At 26.8% G+C, this 27,166-nt stretch overlaps 3 protein-coding genes across 6 annotated transcripts; all 3 read left to right on the plus strand.

Moving 5' to 3' along the window:
• The first annotated feature begins 12 nt into the window (after positions 1-12).
• Positions 13-939, plus strand: LOC130671889 (uncharacterized). Its single transcript, XM_057476007.1, has one exon. The coding sequence runs from the start codon at positions 115-117 to the stop codon at positions 922-924; it is 810 nt and encodes a 269-aa protein (XP_057331990.1). The 5' UTR covers positions 13-114; the 3' UTR covers positions 925-939.
• Positions 940-1,404: 465 nt separating this feature from the next.
• Positions 1,405-2,466, plus strand: LOC130671089 (uncharacterized). The gene has a single exon (XM_057474788.1). It carries the CDS (start codon positions 1,545-1,547, stop codon positions 2,343-2,345), a length of 801 nt encoding a protein of 266 aa, XP_057330771.1. The 5' UTR covers positions 1,405-1,544; the 3' UTR covers positions 2,346-2,466.
• Positions 2,467-4,418: 1,952 nt separating this feature from the next.
• On the plus strand, positions 4,419-24,227 carry LOC130671087 (ras-related protein Rab-32). Of its 4 annotated transcripts, XM_057474783.1 has the most exons (6): positions 11,992-12,518; positions 13,574-14,254; positions 14,944-15,536; positions 19,298-19,526; positions 19,611-19,936; positions 21,714-24,227. In XM_057474783.1, the coding sequence occupies exons 1-6, from the start codon at positions 12,161-12,163 to the stop codon at positions 21,825-21,827; spliced, it is 2,301 nt and encodes a 766-aa protein (XP_057330766.1). In that variant the 5' UTR covers positions 11,992-12,160; the 3' UTR covers positions 21,828-24,227. The 4 variants fall into 4 exon arrangements, with proteins under 4 accessions (XP_057330770.1, XP_057330769.1, XP_057330766.1 ...); XM_057474787.1 differs by lacking the exons at positions 11,992-12,518; positions 13,574-14,254; positions 14,944-15,536 and adding an exon at positions 4,419-4,588; XM_057474786.1 differs by lacking the exons at positions 11,992-12,518; positions 13,574-14,254; positions 14,944-15,536 and adding an exon at positions 7,733-7,846.
• The last annotated feature ends 2,939 nt before the right edge of the window (positions 24,228-27,166 follow it).

A 27,166-nucleotide genomic window follows, 5' to 3' on the forward strand; every position in this document is an offset into this window, starting at 1 on the left:
ATATTTTTTTTCTTAAATGCCTTTATTTAGATGAAAGAATATTCAAATAAATTGAAAGATTCCTTTGTCGCAAATTGAATAATAGAAGTGTTGAATATTAAATTAAATTTGAAAATGGAAGGTATTGACGTTTCATTCATAATTTGTATTATTTTGACAATTGTATTAGCAGCAGGGCTATATATGTACTATAATGCATCTGATCGAGATAACGAAGTAATAAAAATTGGAAAAGTATTAAGTGATTCGGAAGAAACAAAAATTACAAGTTTTGAATTTAAAATATATAAAATGTTTGAAAGAAACCGCAGAACGTATCTCGACGAAGACTTGTCAAATTGGAATAATAATTCTACAGTATTTGCATCGCTATGTTCCTATGCAACGCGCTTTCTTATATTATATAACAACGATCATGCTCAAGAAGTTTATTTGACTATCGCTGCTGATATAATACACAAATTGAATGACAACGTTTTCCAACCAAAAGTTTACAAAATTCTCCAAACAAACACAGGTCTTACCGACTATAAAGCGTTACTTGAATTAACAAGACTACTCAATACCTTTCAGTATGTAGCTGATGATACTTTTGTAAACATCAAAGATGTTTGTCGCAAACAAATACTCTATTTGATTCCAGAATATAATAAATTGTATACTGATGAATCAATGAAAGATGAAAAAGCTATATACACAATTATACCGAGATTACTTACGACTTATTTAATTTCTGATAAAAAATTATGGAAAAAGGATGTAGAGACAAATAAAGTTTTTACAAAATTAAATGATAAATTTTCTATTCTTAAAACATCTCAAGCTAAACTCAACAGTTTTATTTTATATAAATATCATTATGCTCTTTATAAAATTTTGGAATCATTGTCTAAGAAAGTTGTTATTAAATCTGAGACGTCTTGAATTTTCAATATATCATTTTGATTTCAAAGCTATTTTTGGAAATCCTTCAATTTTATATATATCTATATATATATATATATATATATATATATATATATATATATATATATATATATTTATATATATATATACTACTCAACTAATAATAATCATAGCTACAAAAAAAACTTGTATAATTAATTATGATTGAAAATGTCGATTACAATTTATGATTTCAATAAATATATCATTCATGATAATCTAGTATTAGTTTCTTGATTGATATTTTATATTTTGTTCAATAAATAATTCATATAGTCAATCAATTGCTTAGTCATTACGTCACCTGATTACGTTACGAAAAAAAAAGTTTTATAATGTCATCTACTGATAAAAAAAAACAATTTGAAAACTTCTAGAAATTTTTCAAACTTCTTCCCTCAATAATTGAAACGTCATAAAAATTAAAATTTTTTTTTTTTAATGCTTCTATTTAGATGAGTCACAAATACATACTTGATATATTGAACTGTTAAAAAAATTTTCTATATTTATTTCATTATATTTTAGATAGAATAAAAGAAAGCAAATATCTCTTTGTTGAAATTTTAAAGAAACAGAAGTTTGAATTTAAATATTAAATGAAGGACAATCACCTCATACTGATTATTCAAACTTTCTTAATAGCTGTAATAATCATTGTATTACTAGTCATCCTTTATAAAATTTATCTTGATAATCTAGTTACAAAAGATGATAATAAAGTCTTAGTTGAACTCCTAAATCCTAAAATTTCAGATGAAGATTATAAAATAGTTCAAGATTTCGAAACAGACAAAGCGGAGTATCTTAATAAAGCAACATTAGACTTTACGGATCCTGATAAATTTGTATCATTGTGTGATTTTGCAGTCCGCATCCTTTTAATTTATAATAAGAATCGTGAATCAAAAGTTTACATACAGCTCGTTGATGATATAATTACAAAATTAAATACACAGATTTTAAGCACAAAAAACTACATTGTCCTTAAAAGTGGTCACGAAAAAGTTAATTTCAAAACATTAGTTCATCTAATGAGATTACTCAACACATTTGAATATGTTGCTAATAATGAATACGAAGCTTCTAAAAAAATTTGCCAAGACAAAATAATTGAGATACTTCCAGAAACTAATAAAGTGAAATTGGACGAGTTCGAACGCATTTATCCTGATCAAAATGCAATTTATACAATTATACCGAGATTGTTGACTTATCGTTTGATGTCTGATAAAAAAGAATACCATAAAGATATAGATAGAATGAAGGTACTCGACTCGCTAAAAAAACAACTTAATGCTAATGCATCACCCGAGAAGCGGAAAGACATCTATTTATACGATTATCACTATAGTCTCTATAAATCTTTCAGTAATGAAAACAAATATCTATATATTTAAGTTCCAACAGTCACAAAGGCATTACACTATTTTAAAAAACGGGTATAACAATTAAAAATTTGTAAAACGATTAAGATTACCTAATATTGAACAATTTTTACATTAGAAAAAATTTTTTTTTACATTTTTTGATAATTAAAACAACGAAGAGAATCATAAGTTCTGGTGCATTTGCAAAAAAAAAATTATATTGCCTACTGTGTTAAAAGTTACAACTGATGCCTGAAAAATACTAGGGAAAATAAATCCGATGCGAAAAATTGAAACTTAAAAACTGAATAATTTCAATGAGAAAGTAGTAAATTTCATACAATTGAAGCTTGAAAAAATTGTTTTTTTACAAAAACTATTCGAAATAGTCTTTGTTTAATGTTAAAATTATGTATGGAAAATTTGAATTGTACAAAGAAGTTGATTTCAAAATTTATATACAACAAAATTTTTTTGAACTGAGACAAACTTCACGACAAGAACCAAGACAAAATTTGAGACAAAAATTTGAAGAATAGTTTTGGGGATTCTACGGTTTCCGTGGGATCGCTAAATGACCGCGAATTCATATAGAACTTAACTAAATAAGACTTTTTTAGAGAATAAAATTTTTTGATATCTCGCTTAGTTTCCGAGAAAAATTGATTTTGGAAAAAAAGTGATTTTTAAAAAAAAATGAAAAATTTCATAGATTTTAATATCATCATTTTTTCGTATTTTTTTCCAAAAATTACATTTAAAGATGAAAATTTTGAAAAAAAAATAAGTCTGAATTAGTCCATTATTGAAAAAGTTACAGCTATTTGAAAAAAAGTCTTATTTTCTCAAGTTCTACAAGAATTTGCGGTCATTTGACGGCGCTACGGAAACCGTAGACTTCCCATAGTTTTTTTCAAGGCATTAAAGTGATTGTATGTAAGAAAAATTAATTTTTTCGAAATTATTTTTATTGAACTGACTGATTTAAGATTTTCGGCGGCAATCAAAAAAATTTCAAGAGTTTAGTAGTATTCAAATTATTCAAAACAAAAATAAGTTTTATTTCACAGCTATCAACACATAAACTTTATTTTCCTAATTTCAAAACACAATTAGATCCTAATTTTGAATAATTTTCATTGTTACAACTCGTATAAAAAACCAGTTATTTAGATACCAAAAAAGTCCACAACGAAATTAGATTATTTTTCAGATTATCCTCAGAAAATCAAGAGAATTGAATTTATTTTCCAGTCGTATTGTCTTGAATATTCAAAAAAAATTATTTATATTAAATATTATAAAGTAATTGAATTTTTTTCATTAAATTTAATCTATCGCACAGGAAGTAACTAATAATAATAATAATAATAGTAATTTGAACTGTGTATATGTTTTATCAATTAAACAATAGATTAATAAATTGAAACTGTCTCATAATATATGATACACATACTTTCACTTAATATAATTATACTTTCATCCTTCCCTTCACCTTAACTCTATACTTAGATTTAACCTCGTGAGTCTCTATACTCTCACAATTGTTAACAATTTACTGTGATAAAATTTATTCGAAAGTATAAAACGATTATTAAATTCTTGTGACATCACTAAAAACTTCTACTTATTTAAACATTAAAAAACAATTTTTTTTAAAACTTTCATGTTTCAAACATTAAAAAAAAAATAAAAACTGTTTTCATGTTCATAGAAAATCCATAGGAAATCTATAGAAAATTGGGACCTTTTCATAAATTTTGAAATTCATAGTAAAAATTAAATAAATCATGAAAAAACTTTTCGCCCAGAAAGTGCTGCCACCTTTTTAACCGGGAAATAAAATGTGAATTTAAAAATTATTATTAAATTTAGTAATAGTAATTAAATTAAATATAATAATCAATTATTATTTAAATTATACTAAAAGTATTTAAAATAAATGATATTAAAGTTCATCAAAAGATATGACGAGTGTTATCTGGTGAAAGATGATTTAAATTTTAACTTTTACAATGCAGTAAAGAGAGAAAGTACAATTCAATGTTATGTAATTACCGACAGAGACGCCGCTCTTGATATTTTAAGGAATCAAAATTAACAATATGGCTGAAGTCATTCAGCTGTATTGACACACGAGATACAACACAGTGTAAATACTCGTTAAATATTTATAAAATTGTTATTTATAAATAAAAATATAATTTTTTTATTTTTTACTGTGGAAAAAAAATTACGACTGACATTTTTGCCCGTGGATTTTTTTACAAATGGTAAGTTATTTATTATTATTTATTTTAACAGTTAAAAATTTTTGTTTGTGTTAAAAATTACAATACTGAGAATTATTGAACCAATTGGCGGGATTTTTTTCAAATTTTTCAAATCAATACTTAGCGATTATTGAAAATTCTCTAAATGATAAATTATCGAAAATTAAAAAAAAATTTTTTAATGAAATTTGTGTGTGTGATGTTTATTTTTATACATTTAAATTTATTTATATATTTATAAGTAGAAAAATATATCATGAATATATGGATATTAATAGAAAAAAGTGGGAAAAATTTTAGAAATATTATATTATTTATTGGCGATATTGGTAGAGATTTAAATGAAAAATATTTTGGTGGCGTCGATATGTCGGGAGATAAAAGATTACGTGTTTATATTTTTTTACTATCTAATCTTAAGAAGAAAGATTTGATAAACGTGACTAATATTTTCAAAAAATATATTTTTTTACGAAAAAAAAAAATATTATTTTAAGTAAAGAAAAAAAATTTATTTAAATTTTGAATTTCCCTCTATTTTATTTCACAAAAAAAAATAATTATTTGTCTTTTAGGGTCATAATTAATTTTAAATTTTGTATGACGTATCGAGATATTCTCAATTATCATTAATATATTTGTATGATTACAAGTAATCAATATCGATACTACGAATAAAGCGAAAATTTTTTATGATCCTAAGGTTAGCAGACAATTAACGATTTTTTTATTTTTTTTCAACAAATCAATTTAAAAAAAAAAAACTAAAAATATGCAAATGAAGATAATTTAAAAAGCTACGAGTGCAATTTTTAAAAATATTTTTTTTTTTATAATTAATTACTTTTAAAACTAATTCGAAAATTATTAGACGTCGGCTAACTTGAGTATCATAAATTTTTTTCATTATTTAAAAAACTAATTAAAATCTCAGGGTAATGGCAATCGATTTTTTATTCACCACCAAAAGGTGGAGTATTAAAAAAAAATTTTTGAACTTTTTCCAAAAATACCCCAGAAAGCTGAAAATTCAAATTTGTCTGAAAATATTTTTTAAAAATTATGATACTGAAATTAGACATCTAATAATTTTTGGATTCTTTTAAAATCCAAAAATTTCAAAAAAAAAATATATATGAAAATTACACCTATAGATTTTTGAATTTTCTACATGTGCATATTTTCAGTCTTTTTTTTTTGCAAAGAAGTGAGCAAATAATTTGATTGTAATTAAAAATAAAATTTTTTGAATTATGTCGATAAATTATTGGTACAAAAATAAACATATTTATTATTATAGAGAAATTAACTTTTTCAATTGATAAATATTTATAAGTAAAAGTATTATTTTCTCTTAGTGCAGTTTAAAAGTTTGCTTAGTTCAATTAATATGTCAATTTACTGAAAAAGAAAAGATTTATTCGAGTCCAAGAAATCGCATAATTGAATTCGTACGAATTAATATTAACTGCTCAATTATAAAATAATAAAGTAATTAATTAAGACAGTAGGAAATCATGTGCGTTAATTAAAGTAGAAATAGTATGTTGATACTTGAAAAAAAATTACAGAAAGAAATTAAATAAAATTTATAATTGTTTTGATAATTAATCATAATTAATTCGGCTGGTGGATTAATTTATTTTAATAAATCAAACTTTTACTTTTGAACTTGAAATTTAAGATTTCATACCCAGTTGTTTATATACTTTACATGTATGTGGGTCATTTCGGGTCAATTCCTCACCTTGTTTTTCGATTTTATTTATTTTTCGAGCTGTTATTGTATGTATGAGAAAAACATCTATGTAAATATTGTGGCTTTTATCTCTACCATACTCAAATTATCGATTTAAAAGAATAAATCAAAATATTATTTAAATTTTTATAGCTTCGACAAGAATCGAATTATTGTTTGTCAACAAGTAGTTATTTTTTTTAGTTTTTAAATTTCACTCAAAGAAAATATCAAAATATTCTGAAAAGAAAATAATTTGATACTATTTTTATCAAATTTAATGCATTTATGAAATTTCTTCTAATGCGATGGGTTTCATTTTTTGAAAAAAAACCTAAGACTTATAAAAAAAAAAAAATTTGAGCTGTAATACAAAAGAGATTTAAATATCCGCAATTTAGTGAATTTTTTTTTCTCAAAATTTTACTTTTTCATTATGAAAATCATTGTAATTTAATATTTTAATATCTTTATATACATATATATATATATATATATATATATATATTGTCTTAAGATCGAATTTCAATAGTAATAAAAAAAAAAGTATTCCGTGTGGTTTTATTAACAGTATCAACTTGAAATTTTCTCCTATATATATATGTATGTATGTATATAATTTATATTCACCCTTTTTTTAATCTTTCTTAAGTGGATTAAATATCTATCACGATCTTATTTCATTTATTTATTTACTTATTTGTTAGAACCATATTTTTATACCTAAACATTTCCATCGAAATTAGTCAGTGAACAGTATTACAAATCAGTCAGTGAATATTTACTGATTCGAGTATTTTTCACTGATTCGTTTTGAGAGAGTATTTATTGAAACAATATAATCAACAATAATTTTTTATATTAAACTTTATCTACCTCGCGTATGTTTCATTAAAAAAAAACAAAAAAAAAAAAATGATTAAATTAACTTTGGAAAAGCCAATATATTGATAAAAATAATGATAATAACGAAATGAAATAAACCAATAAAAACAGATTTAACTTTTAAAATAAACGCTTCGTCATAAGTTTTAAAAATAATTTTTTTCCTATCAGTCATTCTTTTTAAAATATATGTGTATTTTCAATAGAGCTTAAAACCAGATGTACTTACGTGACGATAAAAATAAGGTGATTAATTTTTTTTATAATCTCAGCGTATACTATCATCGTTAATTTTGTTTTAAGTCACTAATGATTTTTTTTTTTTGTTCAATTCATTGTTTTTTCAAATATGGCTTTTAAGTTGTGATCTTATTGTATAAGAGTGATTTGTAAAATAAATATTTTTTCATTTTAAATAATTTAGGATCAGATTTAATATATTTTATAATGATTATAATTTGAAATTTTATTGTTATAATCACAAGCATCTGGCAAAAAAGATCAATTGAATTATAATAACAAATTAAAATATGCTAAGATAACTAGTGTTAACGTCAGTACTCTTAACGCCAATGACGAGTAAACAGTTAGTGAAAAAACGAATTGAAAAGTATTTTATCATGGTTATGCAAATGGTATGAAATAATAACTATTTTTGTACCTATTTTTAGGTTAAAATTTACAAAAGCTCTATCTTAATTTCCTTAAGGAGGGTCTATAGTGAATTTTGTCCAAGCTTTTCTCTCAAACTAAACCTCTAAATGCAAAACTGAGAACCAGAATCTATACATTACTCTATGAACTAGCAGTGTACGTTTTGATTTTTGAAAAATATTCAGTTGTTAAAGAGAAAAACGTAGACAGAGTTTCCATTTACTGCGCAAGTGCAACAAGGATAGTTCCGTTTGTTGACTTGAGTGTGATAGAGAAAAAAGTTCAGACTCCTCTTAATGTCATAGTTTGTAATTGACAAATTCTTCATTTAATACTCTTAGAAAAATGGCTATTGCATTGGTCATTTAATTTTTCGATGACCATTTATTTGAAATAAGTGAACTTACAAATTGGAAATAATTTTGAACTTCGAATCGACGATTTTTGAAACTTAAAAAAAATGAAATAACAAAAAAGATTATTTAGATGAGTACTTTTTGGTCACATTTTTCGAAATTTTTAAGCAAAAATAATTAAACAAGAATTTCATTGATTTCGAGAAGGTTCGAAAAAGACTTTAAGACGCGTTTTCATTTGTTTCTCTATTCGCACTCAAGTGGATAAACGGTACTATCTTTGTTGCACTTGTACAGTAAATAGAAACTTTGTTCAAGCTTTTCTCGTAAACAAATGGAAGTTGTCAAAAAATTGAAGTGCACTTCGCTAGTTCATAGAGTAAAGCATCGGGTCTGTGTCTTTATTTAGCGTTTAGGGTTTTTATCTCAGAGAAAAGCTTGGACAAAATTATCTGAAAACGGTTCTTAAAACCAATTACGAAAATTTTTTGATTTTTATTAGAATTATCCCGGGTCAAAATAACCAGCTTCAATCTAGCCTCATCGAACCCAAGTAAGCCTCAATCCAGCCTCACTGAGTAAATAAAGCATTTTGAGCCTCAAATGATGTTCAAATAGCTTCAATGAGCCTCAAATGATTCTCAAAGATCCTCAAAAAGCCTCGATAAGCCTCAAATGAACCGACTACTCGACTATATAATTTAAATTCGATTAGTATTATTTGAGGCTCCTTGATCACCATTTAAGGCTCCTTGAGGCTCTTTGAGAATTATTTGAGGCTCATTGATGCTTTTTGAACATCATTTGAGGCTCAAAATGCTTTATTTACTCAGTGAGGCTGGATTGAGGCTTACTTGGGTTCGATGAGGCTAGATATTTTGACCCGGGTATCCAAGAACGAGGTCAAAAAGTTAAAAATTTTCTTACTCCAATTTTTTTCAAGCTCAGAAAACGATCTACTTAAAGTTCAGAATTGTCTCTAACTTGGAAGTTTACTTATATGAACTTTTTTGAACGGTTTTTTAAAATCAGGAATAACAATCATAATGATAATGATGATAATAATAAGAATTTATATTAATAGATATTTATTAATTAATCAATTCAACAGTAAGTGTAGATTCTTATCGCAATCAATACATTTTATTTCATTCAATTGCATCACTGTTGGTTTTGTCTTCAATAATATCGAATCTATATGTAACAATCTCTCCATACCGCAATATTATATAAACTTTCCGAAGTCGATATTGAAGTTATCCTTGGATGATTTTTATTTTTTATACTATCAAGTTATTATGACCTGTATTTTTATATTATTTGTAGTTATATATTTATGTTGAATATATGACATTAATTAGTTGGAGATAACCATTATTATTGAAGTTGGGACATTGAAAAACTTTTCATTATAATGGCTCAGAAAATTCTAAACCTGAAATTCTTGAGATAATTTCAGAAAAAAGGATTGAAAAAATTACTTGAATAAAGTTTTGGATCGTTGTACGATAGGTCAAAACACTAGTACACTAGTACACTAGTCGGTCAAAACGATAGTTCGATTGAAGAAAAAAAAGAAAAAAAAAAACTGTGGGTATTTTTTGAATAGAAAGTGGGGCAAGTGGTCGGTTTGTAATTTATTATAAGGAATTTGAAGTAATTACTTAACTTCAAAAACTATAAAAGCCATCCAATCGAATATTCGAAAGAAGTTCGGGGGTGGCCACATTTCTGACCCTCTTCTACCATCCGATATCGAATCGATGAAATATTTCAGCCACTAAACGAATCAGTTTTTCACTGATTAAACTAGTGGATATAGTACTCTTTTAAACCAAATAAGAAAAATTTTCGATCGTAAAACACACTCGACCGCTTCGCATTAAGAGTCGTGCAATGAACATAATAAATAGTGAACATTCACTTTTCGGTAATATAAGAGTACACTAGTAATTTTGAAAACGAAAAATTCTTGTATGTTTAGTAAATACTCTCTAAACATGAATAAGAGAATATTTACTAATTCAGAGTTCCAATCGAACCACTTTTTGGAATTAGTGGTTCGGTTTGCACTTGGAATTAGTGAATATTAACTTATTTTCACTAATTCATATTTAGAGAGTATAAAAATTCAAGATTATCATCGCTAAGTTCTTTTAACTCGAAAATATTTTTTCCGAAACTGCTAAACCAAAATAATAATTATTGTATTTAAATTTTTCTCTAATAGATTTTGAAATTAATCAAAAATGAAATTACCAATGATATTTTTATATTCGTAACATGAATGAAATCAAGTTTCAAAAATATAATCAAATTAAAAGTATTATTATCCGAAATCAATAATCTCCTTTAAGCTTTTCGGTGCATGGAGTCTAAATCTGACACGAAGTTGAATAAAAATTGATCTCCGCTGATCTAGTTTAATTAAAATTTTGTTTTTTCAAAGTATAGATTCCGCAAATTGTAAAAATACAAAATTCAAATATATTTTTTCCAAAATTATTTAAAAATAACTACTCTTTAAAAACGAATTAGTGAAAATCACGTGTCAATCACTATTTGGCAGTGAATAGTCACTATTTTCACTGTTTCAAATTTAAGAGAGTATTGCTCTTATGAATTAACAATAGAATCAAAATTTAAGTATTACTTTAATAAATACAGTACTTATATTCAAAAAACAAAATGATTCAATTCTATAATTTTTTCATCATTTACCAATTAATTATAACAATTCAAAACGATTTATGCTCTAAAGCATTTTGCATTTGGTCACGCAACTTAAAGCTTGATTATACCCTACCAAATAACCTCATTAATCATTCACAATAATCGCGATAATCTAAAATGTAATTTTTAAATGCTTCAATAGTTATTACGGTTATTCTGAATGCTCAATTCAATTAATCAAAATCAACACATCGTTTATCATTTTTTCTTCTTATTATCGCCAATTACGATGCAAATAAATATTCTCATTACCAATTAAATAAATGAACAACTTAAATCCCAGCGCTTTCGTTATAACGATCTGATATAATAATTGTTGAAACAGAGAAACCATTGATAGCTAATTAAAATAATGAGATAATTAAAATAAATCTATCCATAAAATTTATAAGTTTCCTATCATTATAATTTCAAAATGATTGTTAAATAACAGTAGATTTTTTAGTAACAGAAAAAAAACTATTTCACTATATATAAATATATATATATTATAAGCTATAAGTCTTATCAATTGATAAGACTTCAGCAATTATTTACCTCAATAGTGTCAAGGAAACATTTTTTTTCTTATGTATACCTACGATACAATACATGCTTTCTACACGATGAATTTAAGTAAACAGCAATATTTCATTCAAAATAAACAAAATAATAAAAATTGAATCAAACAAATAACAAAATATGTAATACTATTCTGTTAAAAAATTTAAACATTGTCTCATTTTTCACTCGGCTCGGATATCAGACGTCATAGTCGACGTAACAGGTAAATAAAGGGACAAAAGGTCCTGAGTTTTAAGAATATAACAAAAAAATATATATGTTTCTGTGCATATATATGTATAGAAATAAATAATAAGGACATGTTTAACAAAGTGCAAGGGTGGGGAAAAATTACTCCCACTTGGTCACTTACATTTATGTAAACAATTATTTTATTTAAGGGGGGATGATATCAACTCTACCTACAATATACTATATTTTTATACAAACATTTTAGTTCACTTCTAGAATTTATTCAGCTTACAAGCTTTAATTTTTTTTTTTTAACTTTCTTTTCATCGCGAGAAATCGAATTTTTTATGCTAGTAATTAATAACTACTTGTTATTAATTATTAATAGATATACACATTTATAAATATATAGAGATTTTTTTGGATTGAAGTGATAAAGTGAAAAATTTTTTGTTTAAATATTAAATTAAAATGAATGAAGAAAGTGGAAATGAAGGCAGCTCGTCTGTGCCGGATATAGTGATCGCACGTTTATCATTTGATAAGGATGATATTGATAAGAGTAATGATAATGAAAGTAATAACGCTACTGAAGATGATGCTAAGAGTACAGTAACAATTACGGAATTTAATGTTAATGAAGATAACAATGTTTTGATAGATGTCATAAGTGATATTAAGAATGATAATGCCCCTGAAAAATTGGAAAATTTATCAATGGAAGAGAAGAAGAAGGGAAGGTTGAAAAACTCCTTCAAGGATCGTTTGTTTAAGAGGAAGAAAACTAAAAGCTTTGGATCGCAACCTTCCATAGATGAAATTGAACCAGGTTTTTTTTACTTTATGTTTTTCGTTCGGAAATTTTTTTGTGAAAGAAATTTTTACATTTTTATAAGGGAGTCCATTCATTAATTATGTTGATAAATTTTATAAATTATTATTTTAATAATAGCGGTTTCGATTTTCCATTAAATTGAATTAATAATTTTGTTGGAATTTGGTTTTATAAATCAAAAATTTTTTACAAATTCAGCTGTCATTAAATTTGATTCGCTAAAAAGTTAATGAAGAATTACGACAAAATGTCGTTATGAAATTTAAAATTCAAAGTGACGCAAAATGGAGTCAATAACTTTGATGACATGGCATGCGCACGCGCTGAATAAGGATCGAGATTAAATTTTTTGTTTATCAATAAATTCTTGCTTTCAAATAAAAGATTGTTTTTAGCAGCAAAAAAATCATGATAAAATAAATATAGAGTTATATAATGATATAAATTTATGAGATTTTCCAAACTTTCATCTTCAATTTTCACGGGTTAGACCTAAAGAATGGACACCCTTGAAAAATATTAGGATTTTTTTATGAAATAATTAAGTACCTAAGGGAAGGCTGAGCATAATGCGAATACTAAAACATCAATGCAATTTTTTTTTTTCATTTAACACCCGGGACCTTATGCTTATATTTAAAAAAAATAAGGAATCCTCAAAAACTAAAATAATTTTTTTTTCTTTCCTATTAGTAACAAAATTTCAATGCACATATGCGTATAAATTTGAATAATAAATATGATTGGCGCTATAGTTTAAAAGTAAGAAAAGTTTTTTTAAATTCGGTACAAAGTAAAGTTTCTTACGTCGTTTGAAAATAATAGTAAAGATAATTCTTGAAAATTCAAATCAATTAAAAAAAAAAATTTCAAGTTCTTCATTTTGTCCGGCTCTATCCCATGCATTGTTAATTTTCGAAGAGAAATAAAAAAATCTGAATGTTTAAAATAAGTATATATAATCCGACCCAGTTAATAAAATCATTAGAAGCCCTAAATAAACATCTGACAGGTTTGATATTTTTTTTTCACCCGGCGATTTCTTTTAGAGTCTACCAACCGAACAGTTACAAACAAGTCTGTTGATAACGACGATACAACCGGAGTGTCGTTATCAAAATCACCAGCAACAATATCAACCCGTTTATCAGGGTTAGGAATATCAGGATCATCAGTAGAATTACCCGACGAAGAAGAGAATCAAGAAGAAGAAGAAGTACCAGTTAAAAAAATGATGAAAAAAAAGAAAGCTTCACTCGTACGGCGATTGAGTTTAAATAAATTTCGTCTGAGTTCGACAGAGCAGATCCCGGAAGTAAGACAGACACCAGAAGGTGACAGTAGTCGTTCACAATCATCACAAGAATCGCCTAGTCATGATTACCAGCCAAGTTATAAGAGCAAACCTTCATCAACATCATCATCAGGAACAGGATCAATCAGCAAAAAGGGTTACAAGTTTGATGAAAAATTGTCTTCAGCAGATAAACAAAAGGGTAGGGAGAGTAATAAATCGACGTCGATGGAGAGGCGTAGTCCAAGCAATACGTGGGGGCAGCAAAGAGAGAAGGGATTAGTTACGACAACGAGTGAACGACGTACAGACGACCCTCGACGACGACAGAAACCATCTGAAAACTTGTCTACTGACAAAACAGTCACCACTGTTACAACTCTTCTTCAACGAAGATCGCCGTCTGTTACGATAAGGACTAGCTTCGTTGACTCGGGTGAGAAAGACATCTAGGATTTTAAATGTTTTGGAAATTTTCATTTATTATATTTACTTATTAGCTATTAAAGTTATTACTTATTTTGGGAAATAGGATTTCGGTCAATGTGGTCGATACATTTTGTTTAATCAGTGATTATTTTTAATTAGTCTGCTATAATTAGGTTTCAAAAATGTGTTGATTTTTTATTTACATATGACGTGTTTTTTTTTTTTTTTTAATGATATATTTAATTCATTATTTGACATTAGTTTTACTGAAAATATTCAAAAATTAAATTTATCATAATTTCAATACTTTTTTTAAATTCAAATATTAGATTTGTAAAAATGCGCGAAAAAATTAAATTTATATATTTTACGTTTAATTTAATTTAAAAAATATTTTTTCAAAATTTTTTTTAAGGCCATCGAAACTTTTTACCGTAATCACAACTTTCAAAATTTAATTTTATACTGGATTTTTTTAAAAATTACTTTATTTCAAAATAGATTTTCATTGATAAATTTTTTTTTCATCCTTGGAAAAAAATTTTCATTAAATGAAATCAACCCTTTTTTATGTGAATAAAATTTTTCAAGGCAGCCATAAATAAAATAAACTATTTTTAGTAATAAAATTCCAAAACATTAAAAAAATACCAGATATTAATAAAATTTGAAAATCAAAAATTGAATTTTTATCAGACCTGCCACCAGTTGGTCAAGAATCACCAGGTCAACATCAAACAGTATCAACACTACCCTACGCACTGTCCAAATGGCCTGATGAAAAATCCGGTCAAACTAAAAAAGGAAAATTCGTCGGAAAATCCGATTCCGAGTCAGCGTTAAAAGAAATTAGACCTGATGAATCATCGCCAGTGGAAGTAAAACGTAAACTATCATTTCTCAAAGAAAAACGTGCGATATTTCAACGTAAATACTTTGAATCATCAGAAGTAAATCACTCTGGCGAAAATTCATTGGATACAGTGATTGACAATTCCGGCGATTCAGTAAATCTCTCCGATCCAAAGTGTTCTATTGACAACAATGACAACATAAAAATATACGGACTATCTCGGCACATTAATGTCCGTACATTTGATTCATTTTCCACTACTTTCAAAGACTCCATTGACGAGCAAGATACTGATAATAATTATTTATACAGTATTGATATTTCTGATAACAATAATAAATTTATTACGTCAATAGAGGATCAAAATAATTTATCAATGGCTGTTAGTAGTGGAGATAGCATTGATACACAAAGAAGATTTAGCGGAGATAGCTCGGTGAGATTCAAATTAATTTTGAATTTTAAATTATATGTAATATTCATTCCCTGCTTAAAAAATTCGATAGATTCTTATAGCTGTATGTATAAGGCCCTATACTTAACTATAGCACTTCTTACAGAACTCATTCATTCTTATAAAATTTATATAGGAATTTATGAGAATCTAATGGATTCTATGAGATTTTCTAAATAGGCTTATTATCTTACTAATTGTCTTGCTAATTATCTTGCTGATTGATGTACCTGAAGATCGGAACGTTTTTCGTGAAACGAAAGTCAAAAAACAAAATAAAAAGTAAGAAATCTACTGGATCTAGAGTTTTGAAATATTTCGTACATGCGCTAGCATCTCAGCCGAAAATTGCAGGCCACCCCCAATTACCCCTTCAGCAGTAAATTATACAAATTTTTTATTTTCGTTGCGCGAAAAACGTTCCGATCTTCAGATACATGCTGATTGTCTTATTGAAATTTTTTTTCACAACCTTAATTTCGACATTTTTTTATGACATTCGATATTTGAATATGTCTTTCGATTTAATTCACGTGAATTTGCTCGCGATCGTCATTTTGATACAGGGAAATTTTCGCGAATTCTTTTCTTTTATTCTTATTGTTGAACGTCACTGTTAAAAATTTCTATTATAATTTTCCAAAAATATATTTGAAGCTAATAAGCAAAACATTAAGCCATAATTCAAATTGGATTTTGTAATTATACAAAACATTTTCCACTGTATTTGCGTTGGACTTTTACCAAGTATTTATAGTAATATTACAAAACATGTTTCGAACGTTAGTCTATTAATTTTACATTGTAAGTTTTGTAATTTTACAAAATATATGAAGCTCTGTTAGATTAATGATGTTATGAAACAGCTTTGTAATTTTACAAAAAATTTTTAATCAGCCAGGTTTGGAAAATGACAATATCTCCCCGGTGGAAATTATTCGGACTTTTCTCTGAAAAACTCTGGAAAAGTCTTCAGAACTTTGAAAAAATTTTTAGAACTTTAGAACTGAGTTTTTCAGAGAAAATTCCGAAAAATTTCCACCAGGGCTCTCTTGAATTTTACAAAACATCCACAAACTTCCGTACCCTGATTGTTATCTATATTATTAAGGAAAATTTTTTTCCAGCGATATCTACATGATATAATTCGTTAATGTTATTAAATTTGGTATCGTTAGAAAGGTTTTAACTTCTAGTGCCTTTTCATGGTTTAAACTCTTCTTTATTCCCAAGTATCGAGATAACGAAATTTATCTATCATTCGAATAACATTTGAATTACGCGGGAAAAAAAGGTCGTGTTTATTTTCTTTACATAAATTAATATTTTGATTATTCTGTCACTGAATATGACTGGATATATAGCTATTATATATATAATTAAGAGAGAATAAGAAAAATTTAGCCCATGGCTTCTATGATAATAAAAATTAAACAGATTTAATTTGGTATCTGGAAAAAAATATATAAGACGACTAATAAAAAAAATTGACCGTGTGTATATTTTTTTTTTTGGACCCCATGATTGTACAGTCATCCAAATCAGTCAGTTTGCGAGTTATGACGAGATTTGTCTTATTAAATTTGAATGATAGTAAAAATAGACAAAAGATTCTAGAGTAAGTTTTAGGGTAGAGATTCTAATAACTTAAATTCAAATGATGTTTAGTAAATTTGGCAATGATACTCGGGCAGTCACGTAATGACTGCAGGTTGCTCGTTATTAATAATAATGATATATTTTTATGTGGCTTGTGATACAAATATTCACGCGTAATTCTATGATGCAGATCGATAGTTGCACTTTGCGGTTCTCGCTTGTAGTTTCAAGTTACCACTCGTGGCTTCTCATACTCCCTCATTTACTTCTTTTAAAATAAAAAATGCAAATGTATTGAAGGTAGAGACCAGGTTTTATTCTGTCAAACAAACTTGTTTTACCTGTGGATATATTTTACTGACTGTAAAAAAAATTTGAATCACATGAGTAGAGTCTGATTACGCATTAGAATCTCAAGTTGAGTTTAAATTATTTTGTTTGTATTTAATCCCAAAAGTTTCCACTGAAACTTTGTTTATTAAGTATTAATTAATTTTATTTTCGTCATTAAGATATCTTAACGACTAATTAAACTATAGTGGGGATTTATCGGTGTCATTCTCCTCTTCCACATAAGCTTTTCATTCATTTTGTTTCATTTCATTGCGTTATCGTGTGTCTTTTTAGAGCGTAATTTATTTAGTGTCTACAGTCTGAAAATTTTATTTTTTTTCTTAAAAATCTGGGTCTCATTAATTTATGGTTTATTTTTTTTCTGTTGTGGTTGGGATTAAAAAAATAAATTTTGATTATGGAAATGGATGTCAAATTTTGGCAAACAATCAAATCTTGTGATTTTGATAGATGGAAAATTAATCCAAAATCATGGAAATGGTTTACGGTTTGTTGTTTATTTTTAAAAAATCATCTGTCAATTTTTTATATCAAAAAAATTTCATATTTTTATTATTAAATATTTATAATAATTATTAGATTATTACAATAAATATTTTTAAAAAATATTGTGATTTTAAATTTAATTCCATGGTTCAATGAATTCTCATTAGATAAGATAAGAATTATAAATAATTACTTTTATTGTAAAATATAATTATTGTATTACTAAGTTATGAGATAATAATATTTCATTTTTATTATTACCAAAGGCCCGCAGTCATGTTGTGACTGCCAACTATTACAGTTAAATTTAAAGATATGATATATCATACATCATATAAATTTTTAATTAACTCACTCATAAAAAAATTTCCTCATGAGCTTTGGAAAAAAATCTTTAGCTACCGTAAAAATTGTTATTGATGTCCGTTACTTTTACTCTACATTCATTTAATTTTAGAAGGCATAATTGTATAACTATTTTCGAAAGTGGGGTAAAATTAATACCGGGTGATAGCCATTTAAAATAAAATTTGTTTTATTGATTTAAGAATAATAGTGCGGTCTGTGAAAAAAAGTGTAGTTTTTCTGATCTCGGTTAAACGAAAACCGAAAATTTATGTACGTAAAAATCGGAGCGTTTTTCGCGCAACGAAAATGAAAAAAATTTATGTTATTTGACTGCTTAAGTCGAAGTTCCCGAAGGTGGGGGTGGCCTAAGATTTTCGGCTGACATACCAGCAACTATATTCGAAACATTTCGGAAATCTAGTCATCCAGTAGATTTTTTTTCTATCGAATTTTTATTTTCGTTGCGCGAAAAATGTTCCGATCTTCAGGTACATGAAAATTTGAATATTTGAAAGTATAAAAAATTTTAATTTGTCACAGTACTAGACACTGAAAAATTAAAACTATCAATTGAATCCTTTTTATAGTTGACAGTTTTAAAATTTTGAGTTTCAAAATAATTAAAAAAATTTAACGCAACATTTGATTCAATAAACTTTTTTTTAAAACCTCAATTTTCTCAGATAAAGTAGAAATTTCCTCTGACCAAGAAAATTCTCTTGGCTCAAAAAAATCTTGACTCGATTCCCAAAAGCGTTTGTTTGCTAAAATATTTTTTTACTCAAAATAACATTTTTTTCTGTGTGCAAAATTGATATATTGGAGCCTTGGAAACCTAAAAAGGTTGAGGATTTTTTTTCCAAAATTTGTTAGCTAATTTTAGAAAAAATTAATTATTTGAAATATTAAACCAAAAAAAAATAGTGAATGTAATTATTATTTTTTTGAAATTCTAGTCGACGCACAATAACGCGCCAAGTAGCGGCGTGACTGAAAAACGTGAACATTTGTACAAAATACTAGTAATTGGTGAGCTTGGGGCTGGAAAAACATCAATTATCAAAAGATATGTCCATCAATTTTTTTCCCAACACTATCGCGCAACAATTGGCGTTGACTTTGCACTGAAAGTACTCAACTGGGATCCAAATACAATTATAAGGCTGCAACTATGGGACATCGCCGGTAAATAACCGTCACTTAAAACAACTTAAAATTAATTTTCAATTAAAATACATAAATTCTTAATAAAATAAAATTATTTTTAAGGCCAAGAGAGATTTGGAAATATGACACGTGTTTATTACAAGGAAGCCGTCGGTGCCTTTATTGTATTTGACGTTACGAGAAGCGCGACACTGGATGCTGTTGTAAAATGGAAGCAAGATTTAGACTCAAAAGTTCAATTACCCGACGGTTCACCAATCCCGTGTGTTTTATTAGCCAACAAATGCGATCAATCTAAAGAAGGACTCGCTAACTCGCCTGGTAAAATGGACGACTATTGCAAAGAAAAAAATTTTGTCGGCTGGTTTGAAACTTCTGCTAAAGAAAACATAAATATCGAAGAAGCTGCGCGTTTTCTCGTCAATAAGGTCAGTAATTTTAATCAAATCTATTATGTTACAAAAAATTAATTAATTATAATTATGATACAGTCGACTACCCGTCATAAGCCTGGTCTAGGGGACGTAGGGGAAATTTTTCTTGAAATTTCAGTCTTCCCACTACCGTGCGTTTAGTTTTGTTCTCGACTACCCGTTATAAGCTTGTTTTATTTTATATCATTTTGAACGTCATATTTACATTTTGTTACATACGCGACTATCCCGATTTTCCTGGTGCTTATGGCGCTAAAATAAATACTTATTGCACGCCTCGGAAGCGAAGCGGAGAGGTTGTGCTTTATAACCGACCTGTCAAGGTCACACGATTTCCACTCATTAAAGTGCATATATTTTTTTTCTATTACTCTTACACATTATGAAAAGCACATCAATATAAAGCTGAAACACTAATAAATAATCCTGATACTTTTTTTAATTTGTCTAATATGTATTAATATAAAAAAAAGTTCATTAAAAAAAATTTATCGTGGACGTCTATTAGTCTGTGGTTCAAAAAAACAGCGTGGTACAGATATCTCGAGAACGACTTGACGAAACTACTTAATTTTTTTTTTCAAAATTTTCAGAAATAAGCAAAGAAGGTTCCTTTCGAAAATCACTACTGTAGGCCTTCTCGTTTTTTAAAAAATAAATCATTACGGTTAAAACCGGCAATCTTACATGTAAACAAACACACACTGCCGCCATTTTTCATTAGGAATGTTCTCCTTATTTATTTTTTTTTTACTTTTATTACCGTATATTTACCATGGAAATTTCTATGGGAAAAGAGCGGGATATTCAATTTTATTCAAAATTTAACTTTAAAAAAAAAACATAACATGAGCGTTCGAGGCGTGCACTTTTGGATTTTCCAAATTTCTTTTTACTCTAATAATAATTCAAATGCAAAAAATTATAATGATAACGGTATTGATTACAGTAATAATTAAAATAATAATTTTATTGATCAACTTAATGCTCAATAAAACTTTTCAATTGTAACAGAAGCTTTGGATGTAATTAATGATTACAATTATGAATAATAAATTATATTTTACTTAATAATTATTAAATTATTATCCGCGAAACATAGATAGTAAATTTCCATCATTAATTTTGATATTTTTTCCTATTGTTAGTTTATAATTTAGACAATTTTAACGGAGGCTTATAACGGGTTCTCTAGTACGAAACTCTTTAGAGTGGTTAAGTGGGGAAGCTGTTTGGACTCAGAAACTCCCGATTGAGGGGAAGAGGCCTATGAAGGGCAGACTTATGACGGGTAGTCAACTGTATTAATAATAATAATTAGGGCCAGAATTTTTGCGTTAATTTAAAAATAATTAATAATTAGTGGTGTGAAATTTTTGATATTACAGGGAAAATATTGGTCTTATGAAAAAATGTTTCCAACAAAAGTTGTAGGAAATTTAATTTTCTAAAAAAAATGTCTCTTATAATTTTTTCTTAGGATTAATAAGAAAGCCGTAATTTCAAAATTAAGATTTTCATAATTAACAAAATTTTGAATCGTTCACTATGAATCTTAATTTTTGAATTACGGTGAAAATATTGATCGTATAAAAAAATCATAAGAGACATTTTTTTAATAAAATTAAATTTCCTACAACTTTTGTTCGAAAACTTATTTACTGAGACCGATATTTTCCCCGTAATATCAAAAATTTGAACTATTAATTTAAAAAATAAGGCAAAAATCTTGTCCCTAATAATAATAATTAATATTATTGCTAATTATCAGATCTTGCAAAACGATCAAATAATGAAAGGAAACGGAGCTCAAGATCAAGTTGACGGTGAAAGATTTGCATTAAATCAGTCACCGACAGGCTCAAAAAAATCATGCGCATGCTGACAAAGTGTAATTATTATTACAATTCAATTTATTATTATTATTAATAATAATAATAATAACAACAACAACAACAATATTCAATATTCCGGCCAAATTGGGACATAAAAGTGAACTGTAAGACTGTTCCATTTGCTATCATATTTTATAATTATGATAATTAATTGTTAATATAATTACGTAGACAATTATAAATAATAACGTGCAAATTTAATATTTTTTGTACGATGTTAAAAAAAAAATTTTAAAATAACAAACAAGTGCTTGCACTTTATATCGATTAATTAATATTTAAAAAGAAAGTATCAGTCAACAGTTTTTATTATACATCGATCGTATCTATTTATGCTGCTTACATAATTTAAGTAAACAATGCAATTACTGATAATGTTTAATTGTTTACTAAATTATATTTAACCCCGGTTCTGTTTACTTACTGCTTAGATACTTAACAAATAAATTTCCTAGTTAGGTAATTAACAAGAGACTGTTTAAATGTCATATATAAATATAAAGAGTCCGTCGATGTTATCGATTTTACAGCAAGAACTTGACAAGGAAATTTATTTTAAAAATACGATTGATAAATATTTGAATTTGAAAATTCCGTATCGTCTGGGATTTTCTCTAAAATATTCTAAATGTTAAATAAAGCTCGAGGGTCGATGCGATGCTCTGTCACTGAGAAAAAAAAAATTCCTTTGAAAAAAAAGAAAATGATTTTCTTGAGTCAATAAATTATTTGCTTTTTAACTCAGAGAAATAAGTTCTTATATCAAGAAAGTGTTTAATAGATTAAATGTAGCAGTAGGGTAGAGGTAACATTTGTGGCCACTGCTCCATTTTTTGACATTTAATATTTTATTTCAATTATTGAAAAAATATAAACGAAAATTTTCATAACAATAATGTGATAAAAGTATCGGTACACATTTTAAAAATAAATTATGACATTGCGCCTTTTACAAATTATTTTATTAAAATTTTTAAAGTGTCCAAAACGGTTACCTGACCGTCGATCCAAAGACAATTGATCTTTGCGACGATTGATCCGCCGATAAAATATACTCACACACATATAAATATGAAAAATTACGCCTTTTTTTCACCAATTTTGTGTGCGTGTAACATGAAAAATATACTCACACACAAATTTTTCACATTTATGTGTGTGTGAGTATATTTTATTGGCGGATCAATCGTCGCAAGGATCAATTGTCGGGGATCAGTTGTCTTTGGATCATCGGTCGTGTCACTGTCCAAAACTAGCCTTCAAGTGTCCAAAAACGGCACCTCTACCCTAGATGTTTTTAGTTTTTGACAATTTTCATTTGACCGATGAAGAGAAAAAGGTGGAAGAAATTTACGTTTACGGTGTAACTGCAACAAAAATTGTACTCTTCGTCGACTCTCGGGTCAAATATATATCGAATTTGATTTGGTTGACTCAAATTTTAGTAAATTAAGCCAAAATTAAGTTGATATTGACTTGAACGGTTACTAAGTATGACAACTTTTTTTTCTTTTTGGCTATTGTCCCTATTGGGCCGCGTGTCAGTTACTGCTGTGTGTCCGCAGTGTTACAATTCTACTCATAACATCTCTACTCAAGAGAAGTAGCTAAAACTCTACTCACTCACAACTTTACTCAGCCTCAACTCTACTCACAGTTTTTTTTACTCAGGTTTAACTCTACTCAGTTATATCTTTACTCAGCTTCAACTACACGGAAAGATTGGAAACCGACTGGTTACTGTTCTGTACCTGACTCAGTACGATGCTGAAAGAAAATGCTCGGTTGTGGTGCAGCACCACAGTGATTACTATGCGGGACCTGACCGAGTCATGTGCGCATATCACTCAGTCAGGTTCCGCACAGTAATCACTGTGGTGCTGCATCACAACCGAGCATTTTCTTTCAGCACCGTACTGATTCGGGTGCAGAACAGCAACCAGTCGGGTTACAATCTTTCCATGTAGACTCAGCGAGGACTTTACTCAGCTACAACTCTACTCACGTATTTTAGCCTATCGATAAAATGGCAATTCTTTGTGAGTAGATGAAGCTGCACGGAAAAAAATTTTTTGTGACTATAAGATAAGATAAATTCCGGTAACAAAATTCTACCTTAAGCATTCGTTGGGATTACATTGTTTTTGTAATGCTAGCAAATTCTTCGTTGGGCCAAGCAATGATTTGTAACTGTAACACAACTATTGTGTTGCAATAAAAAAACTGATTTGTTAAAGTAACAGAATGAATTTGTAGCATTAAAAAAAATTTTTGTAATCATAAGCTAAGATTACTTACGGTAGCAAAGTCTGGCTTTAAAATACGACGATATTATTATAATAAACGTCATGTGTTCTCATAACAAATTGACTTCTTAATTACGACACAAATCCATTTGTTACCGTAAGCTAATCATGTTTGTCATTATAACAAAATCTTTTGTTATCCCGTCTTTTGTTATCAGGACGAAATTCGGTTTTTCCATATGAGTAAAGATATAACTGAGTAGAGTTAAACTTGAGTAAAAAAAACTGTGAGTAGAGTTGAGGCTGAGTAAAATTGTGAGTGAGTAGAGTTACAACTTTACTTCCCTTGAGTAGAGATGTTGTGAATAGAATTGAAACACTGCCTTTTATAATGATTCAAAATTATTTATCATTGAATTTTACTAAAAATTGACTCATTGATTTTAAACAACAATGTTTATGATTAAAAAAAATATTTATCAGTTATTGATATATTTATTAAATATTCATAAAATTTAATATCTATATATTATTGATTTAAAAAAATTTCAGTAATAGATACGATCAGAAAAAAAATAAAAGTAATCGATATCTTCCTTTATGACAATTTAAATATACTCGAGATTACATTTCATTAAAGGCCATTTTTAAATTTCATAATTTATTTATTATATAATTATAAAAATAATAATAATAATAATAATTGTAGTTGATAAAAATTTATTATTTATAATTAATAATAATATTTAATATTATTATAAAATGACTAAACCCTTTTTAAATAGATATACATATATATTTATGTAAAGTTGCCTAATTAACATTTGTAGTATAGAACGTGCCATTTTTTTCATCTACAACAAAATCCAATTAAAAACATTCCATTCTATTGAATAGTAGACATCAATAATTAACAATTATTTAGTATATTAATATATATACTTATATAAATATATTTGTTTTTGTTTGTTTATATTCTCGTAAAAATGACAAAAAAAATTTGTGTTCATATGAAAAGTAAATAAATACTGTTGGCTATAATGAAAAATTTTATACGTAAAAAAATATACAGATGATTTTTATCTTAATGAATTTATATAAATATAAATATATTAAAAATAAATAAACTTTCAATTATAAAATTAAGTGTACGTAAACAATACGATTCAGATAATAATTATATAGATAAATTTTTTTTCTGTTATCATGAAAATTTTATTTCGATATTTTTCCGTCTCTCGGTCATCGCAATTTGGTATCTAAAATTTTTCATTCTCATTTAAAATCAATTAAATCATGTAAATTTTTATACCTATATATATATTCTTTTTTATAATTTTAATGCAGCTTTTAGTTTTTATTTAATATTTATAAAAAAAAAAATTGTTATTATTAATATTATAAATTTTTTGTAAATAAAAAATTGCGATGCTAAAAAAAATTTTCCGCTTACAAATAATTTATTAGATTTAGTACATAATCGACCACCCCGCCCTGATTAAACAACTGAATTCGATCGAATTAAACAGAATTAAATTTTTAATTCTATTCAATTCAGATAAATTCTGTTAATTCGGTACCTAACTTAAAAATGAATTCTGTCTAATTCGGCAAGAAAACCAGAATTTGTCCAAATTAAAACGAATTTAAATAATTCTATTCGGTTTAATTCTGATTAATTCAAAAATAGTCATCGGAATTCTGGTTCTGACTCCGAATTGAACTGACTTGAAATGAATTCAAAATTATTAAATCGGTTTAATTCTGTTTAATTCAAAAATAGTCATCAAAATTCTGGTTCTGACTCCGAATTAAACTGAATTGAAACGAATTCGGAATTATTAGATCGGTTTTATTCTGTTTAATTCGAAAATGATCCTTGAATTTCTGGTTCTGACTCCGAATTAAACTGAATTAAAACAAATTCAAAATTTTTAAATCGGTTTTATTCTGTTTAATTCGAAAATGATCCTTGAATTTCTGGTTCTGACTCCGAATTGAACTGAATTGAAACGAATTCGAAATTATTAAATCGGTTTTATTCTGTTTAATTCGAAAACAATCCTCGAATTTCTGGTTCTGACTCCGAATTAAACTGAATTAAAGCAAATTCAAAATTTTTATATCGAGTTTATTCTGTTTAATTCGAAAGTAGTCGTCGAATTTCTGGTTCTGACTCCGAATTAAAGCAAATTCAAAATTTTTAAATCGGTTTTATTCTTTTTAATTCGAAAATAATCCTTGAATTCTTTTAAATTCGGTCTTTCCGAATTTAACAGAATTGAAATTTTCAATTCAGTTGAATTCCGTTTTGCAGAGTTCGACAGAATATAACAGAATTGAAAATTTTAATTCGGTCGAATTCAGTTGTTTAATCAGGGCGTATATCTTTTGATACATAAATTTTTGTATGTAAAGAAAAAGGGAGTGCAGCAAAGATGCCCCTAAATTTATTTATAAATTAAAGTAGTGAGAGGCAAAATGGACCTATAGAAATTTTTTTTAGAAATTATATCGCAGTGGCCAAGTAATTTAATTGCGACACAACATGGGCATACTTTTGTTTACCGTCGTATTATTGATTATTGCGATGGGTTCGATTCCTATTCGAAATCAATTAATTTTCTAAGTGAATTTTAATTTTGAATTGAATTCTCTATAAAATTATTATTTTTATTTATTTTAAATATTTTTTCCTAAACGAATACATAGAGACATGGATGTCATATATATAAATATATAAATTTACAATTATCTGTTTAATGTTTACAGAATATAACATTTTATAGACTTTGTTTATTTTATTTTATTTTTTTTTTGTTAGTAAAATAAAAAAAAAAAATTTTGTAAATACAATCGAGCAGCTGTTGATGATAAATTTGGCCTTACTTATATTTATTTTTGTTCTGTTATTTATCACTATTTACTAACTGCGAAGTTATGTTCTAATGACATATATATAGATATAATTGATATAATTTTTATCATAGGTTTTAATGTATATACATCGGTAACAAAAATAAATAATACATATTATATGTATGTACTAGTGTTATATCAAGTAATTGCCTATCGATATTACG

This window comes from Microplitis mediator, chromosome 7, assembly GCF_029852145.1.
Source record: "Microplitis mediator isolate UGA2020A chromosome 7, iyMicMedi2.1, whole genome shotgun sequence".
NCBI lineage: Eukaryota > Metazoa > Arthropoda > Insecta > Hymenoptera > Braconidae > Microplitis > Microplitis mediator.

What these genes read in the sequence shown, in the direction of transcription:
- LOC130671889 (XM_057476007.1), top strand. Translation starts at nt 115, where the DNA reads ATGGAAGGTATTGACGTTTCATTCATAATTTGTATTATTTTGACAATT.
- LOC130671089 (XM_057474788.1), top strand. Translation starts at nt 1,545, where the DNA reads ATGAAGGACAATCACCTCATACTGATTATTCAAACTTTCTTAATAGCT.
- LOC130671087 (XM_057474783.1), top strand. Translation starts at nt 12,161, where the DNA reads ATGAATGAAGAAAGTGGAAATGAAGGCAGCTCGTCTGTGCCGGATATA. An exon ending in GACTAGCTTCGTTGACTCGG is followed by an intron (nt 14,255 to 14,943) that starts GTGAGAAAGACA and finishes AATTTTTATCAG; the next exon opens with ACCTGCCACCAGTTGGTCAA. An exon ending in GCAACTATGGGACATCGCCG is followed by an intron (nt 19,527 to 19,610) that starts GTAAATAACCGT and finishes ATTATTTTTAAG; the next exon opens with GCCAAGAGAGATTTGGAAAT.